At 46.6% G+C, this 5,453-nt stretch overlaps 1 protein-coding gene across 1 annotated transcript; it reads right to left on the bottom strand.

The window, feature by feature from the left end:
• Positions 1 to 4,131: 4,131 nt before the first annotated feature.
• On the bottom strand, positions 4,132 to 4,998 carry LOC121836679 (vicilin-like seed storage protein At2g18540). Its single transcript, XM_042291642.1, has one exon. The coding sequence runs from the start codon at positions 4,996 to 4,998 to the stop codon at positions 4,132 to 4,134; it is 867 nt and encodes a 288-aa protein (XP_042147576.1).
• Positions 4,999 to 5,453: the final 455 nt, after the last annotated feature.

A 5,453-nucleotide genomic window follows, 5' to 3' on the forward strand; every position in this document is an offset into this window, starting at 1 on the left:
TACTTTTTTTTTCCGTTTGGTGTTGTTGCGTGCTAATGAACCATTCTAGTAAACTAGATTTGCGCAGCTGTATAATTGTCGTTGTCACTACATCGATACATATTACGCAATGCGGAAGTATCTTCAAAAGTAATTGAATTACATTTCTAAGTATTAGTAGTCTTCTCAATATACTTTACAGTGAATGTAACCAGTAGTATTTTAAATACCTTATGAAGCAGGTGTTTAGTAACTTTACTTAAATGAATTTATTGAGTATTTTGTCCAACACTGACCTGGGCTGGAGGTGGAGAAGTCAAGAAAATTCAAAGGCGAATTAAGAGATTTTGAAATTGCGTCTCCTGGTGGTCTGTGAAGCTCCGTTGGAATTTCGTCGGGTTATAATTTCTTAAAAAGCAGCGCCAGTTCGTGGCAGTATGGCTCGCTCGTAAATTTGCTTAGTCCTGAATGTGACTTGGCGGGGAACGCTAACGCGTTTATCATACTCCGTCGCGTTTACCCATAAGTAAAACTACTTCTAAATTACCCAAACATCAAGGAGAATGCAGGGATTGGTGTTCCACATGCCAAACGCGCACGACTTTCCCTTATAAAGTTTCGAAGTAAATAACCAAAATAAAGCGTTGACGAACGCGCGTTCAGGATGCAATTTGTTTTAGGCTTTTGTTTTAGAAAAGTCACTACTGCTGATGCCAGCACGTGCGGCGCGTGGAACTGCGATCCCTGCATTCCCCTTGATGCTTGGGTAATTTAGCAATAGGTCTATAAGACTGCAGTCAAAGCTCCAAGCACGAGCTGGCCCGCGCCCCTGGCTTTCAAACATGTATTTCTAGCGCTATAGGTCGTTCTAAGGAAGAACGCTTCAAAGTGCAGCGACCTCAAGCTCTTGTGGTTGCGGCATGTTACGTTTCAAACCCCGGCGAGGCCGCACTCCCTCTATGGCACACTTAAAGGGACAATCCGCAACACCACCGCTCGGCAAAAACCATCTCGAAGACCGGTGACCAAGTCTTTCGAACATCGGCCGAAGTAACCAACGCCAATGGGTCTTCCACTTCCTCTTCCTCCAACATCAAGAGAAGCTGCTGGTGCGGCGACATAAACCTCCAGGACAATGAGAGTGGCTGTTAGACCTCCATCTTCATCAAAACCAAAAACCGGCACCAATCACACCAAAACCCCACCACTGCCACCAATTGTTAAGGGCTCGGGGATTGACATGTTTGAGACCGAGTTTGAACTATATGGACGACGATGTTTTAATGGGACATAACATGATGGTAGCGTTCGTTTGTTAGTCCCATTTTGTCTTCTCCGCGCGTGACCGCGGGTCGCCCTTTTAAATCCCCAGTGAAGCAGCATCGCCAAGTCACCGCGGCTATAAAAGGGGGACCCGCATCTCCACACCAGTCTCAGCTTAAAGGGGTCATGAAACGATTTTCCTACTTCTTCCTCCTTAGCTTTAATCTTCAACTCAAATGCGAATTGTGAAATCACGTCGTCGTGACATTCTTCGGCATCAGTGCGATTACTTTAGCTTCCAACGCGTTTTTTATGCACATATAGAACTTGTCATTCCCCAGTGACGATAAGTTCCGTAGGGGCACTCACTGGCCACGAACGCGAATCCGAATATTCGTCGACGGATTTATTGTTGACGAGCACATACGTCCGAGTGACGCAGTTCTCGTGTCCAATGCGTGAGCTGGGCTCGCCTGACGTCAGGTTGGCGCCGCTGACGTGCTTTGGGAACCGCGGATGTATCATAGTGAAAAGGCGGAGAGCTTTCGAAGGAAAGAAGGTACCAAATAATCCGCTATGTTTTCAAATCTTCGTACCGAAAAGCTGGCCTTTGACTTTCCACTTTCTTTCTTTTGGCCAACTAAACGATATGCGATTAGTAAAGTCCCAATTTAAAATCATTTATCCCAGCCCAAAATTTGTTTTATGGCACCTCTAAGGGGGAACGGAGTATGCGTTGCATATGTTATACCTTCCACAATGCTTCCGCAACGTGCATTCCACACCATCAAGTTCACCGTTTTTTGCTGTTGTTAGGAATAGGTACTTGATCTGAGGATGCGGCGACCTCTGCGAATCCAACCATACCCTCACAGCGCCCCCGGAGGCGCTGTGATTAGCGCGCTCTTATATGGCACCCAGTGAGTACCTTATATACAGAGCTTGCAGGTGTCGCCATTGCTGGGTACTGACGATTAGTTCTGGTTACTGGTTCCCTCTAGCTACTACTTATGCGGTGTGAAACTAACATGGTGAACCGAACGCTCGTGGCACATAAAGTAAAGGCGTTGCCACGAATGACGTTATGGGCAAGCTATGTATATAGGCCATAGGGCACACAGTCCTCGGATATTACTACTCGGAGAGATTGTCACGCGTTGATGCCACCAAGCGGTAAGGCGTGCAACTACAGTACCCTTGACTGTGCATTAACTTTTGACGCCACGAGCGCGACACACACTGCGCTTCTGGCTGGCCGACTTTGCAGCGAGGAGTAGAGATCTCGCCCTCATGCCCATTTCATTTCCGTAACCCTTAAATATCGTGCTGCGAATGTGCGATAAACTTTGCGCCTCGTGATTCATACGTCATGCGACAGCAGGTGCGTTCAAATGCCGTTATTGTTTTTGCCTCACATTTTTTCACTGTTTTCATGCTTAAAAACTCATTTACCATCGTATAATCTACATAGCACAGCACCGGTTAGTTTGTCGCTTCAGCCCGCCAGCTAAACGCGCGCCATACACACAAACACGCAAAACGGCGAGGACCAGAAACACTTTTTTAGCATGGTCCATTGCAAAGACGGGCTTTTGGTCAGTGCTATTTTCAGTGTTAATGCTTTTGGCTAGTGGTTTGATCTTTTATCGTTGCGATGAACAGGAACATCTGCGTTTGAGCTTTTAAGATAGCCCTCTCAGCACTAATCTTTGTGGACATTGAAACGATTTTTTTAGTATGTTTCACTTGAAGCGCCAGCGCAGCAGAAGCTTAAAGAGCGAGCACCGGGATTTTAGCACTGCTGCCAAGTATGCGCGCTCATGCAGTGCAAGCATTGATCAGGGCATCAGACTAGGGTTTACACAAAAAATTTAAACTCGACAGGACGTGAGGAGATGCAATCGTCGCGCTCCTGGCATCAACTTTGTCCCTGTGATTTAGCTCTGTCTTAATTAAAAATAGCAAGAGCAGGTGAAGTGTGCTTCTAGTAATTTACACTGCACCCTATCAAATATCTGCACCACTAGCTTTGCTTTTAGCGAAAGAAGACATATTAATGCAAACTAGTGATGGACACTCAATCGATTAACCTACCGATTATTCAATTAATGCCTTAATCGCGATTGTTTTTAACCGGCTAATCTGGTAAATTGTTACTAACGAAATAAGTACCAATGGAACGCTTTTATTACACAGACGTGGACGAGTACACGTATATTATAAGGTAAACTTTTGGGGAAATTTCGACCTGATGTGAATTGTAGAGGTGAGAATTGTAACTCCAAATATGTTGAGAAGGCTATACGTGTCCCAGAAACTTCCCCACCGTGCGAGCGTCTGTTTATCGCAGCAGAGTCTGCTGTGAGCAATCAAGAGATTCCGGCATTGCCGGAGAATATCAAGGAATCCCTTTGCCTCTGCGGCCGAAGTAATAATTTGTTAGCATGAGTGTATTTTGAATGCTCTCCAGTCTCAAATACACTTTATTTTGATTTAAAATGCGAAATTGTACATTGCCTCGTGTATCAGATATTGAGCAAATGCAAAAAGAGTAATTTGGACTTTTCAAAACTATTCTGCATGGGAATCATGAAAACCAATACATCGATTAATTAATCTATTAAAGGGTTTCGATTTATCGGGCTAACCATTTTAATAGGTGGCCAGAACTAATGCAAACCGTGTACGACAACGTCACTTAGAAGATATAGACTTCTGAAAAGAACTTTGTAATTCTCACTATAACTTTAACTCTATATCCACCTGCGAGAAGGAGAATGTCCTCTATCTCGCAGAAAGACCGAAAGCTGCAATGGGTCATTAGAAGTAAATTTATCGAACTACAAATTCGTAAACTACTGATTAGTGTGAGCTACTTGCTTACTTTACTCACCCTATATCGACACCTACGTCCTGGGCGGGCCATCCAGGCTCTTCGGGGAGTTCATATGGTATAGGTTCTTCTTGCTGCTCCTCTGCCATAGCATCCAAGAGCCTTATTTCCTCCATGGCAGCCACTTCCGCCTCCTGCGCTTTTTTCCTTTCCTCTTCCTCCCGTTTTGCGTTCTCCTCTCTCTGCTTAGCCTCCTCCTCTGCCTTCTTGGCCTCCTCCGCCTTTCTGGACTCTTCCGCCCTTCTCTCTTCCTGCGCCTTTTTGCGTTCTTCGACCATTCTAACCTGTTCCGCCCTTCTCTCCTCCTGCGCCTTCCTCCGCATCTCCAAAGCCATCTGCTTGTCTTTCTTTTTCTGCTCCTTCTGTCGTTCCTTCTCCTTCTTCTTCTCTTCCTTTTCTTTCTCCTTGTCTTTCTTCCTCTTCCTCTCTTCCTCGCTGCTCGATCCCCGTGAAAGGCGAGAATGTCGATCCAGCTGCTGATTCGCTGGACTCATGGCTCTCATCTGATTCATCAGCAACATCATGGTTCCCATGTCCTGCGCCGGAGCAGGCGGGGGAGGTGGAGGATAGGCTGGATAGGGATAGGGAGCGGGGGCCGGCGGGGATGGAATGAAGATGGGAGCAGGTGCTGGTGCGGGAGGCGGCGAAGGCATCGGCATGGGCATGGGCATTGGCATAGGGAAGGGCAAGACGATAGGAGTGGAACTTCCCTGGGAAGACGGGAGGAACATCACGTTTGGTGGAAGCGCAAGCTGCGTTGGAGGTGGGGGTGTCGGGGGAGTAGGCGAGGGGTAGGACGGGACGTTTGGGAACGAGATTCCTTGCGAAGGAGTGAAGGGAAATCCGGCACCCATAGGAGGCATTCCCGTGAACTGGAACGGTGCTCCTGGCTGAAAAGGGGACAATCCTGGAGGGAGAAAGGATGAAAAATTGGGTGGAAAAGAGGGGCATTCTGGAGGGTATGAGTTTTTGCAGGACTGGGCGAAAGCGAATGGCAACTGGGGATCGTCGTTTAAGGTAACAGGTCCTCCTGGTTGGTGCTGCTCGGGATAAGTCGCTGTTCGGGGCTTCGTGGCATGGAGCCTGGAAGACCGCCTATGACCGGACATCCGGCCGTTGACTGGTCAAGACCCTTCTACTTGTTCTGTCGTAGAGGCTCTGCAAATAGAGGGTTATTTTATTGCATTCGTAATATAAAATACACAGGCATATGATGCCCTCATAAAAAATAAATAAGTTAACAAATTGAAACACCAGGGGGCGTGGTCTTAATGCAAACGCTCTTCTTGTAAAAACATTCTGAATTAATTTTTTTTTT

The sequence above is a fragment of the Ixodes scapularis genome, unplaced genomic scaffold (assembly GCF_016920785.2).
Source record: "Ixodes scapularis isolate PalLabHiFi unplaced genomic scaffold, ASM1692078v2 PGA_scaffold2__306_contigs__length_199485367, whole genome shotgun sequence".
Lineage (NCBI taxonomy): Eukaryota > Metazoa > Arthropoda > Arachnida > Ixodida > Ixodidae > Ixodes > Ixodes scapularis.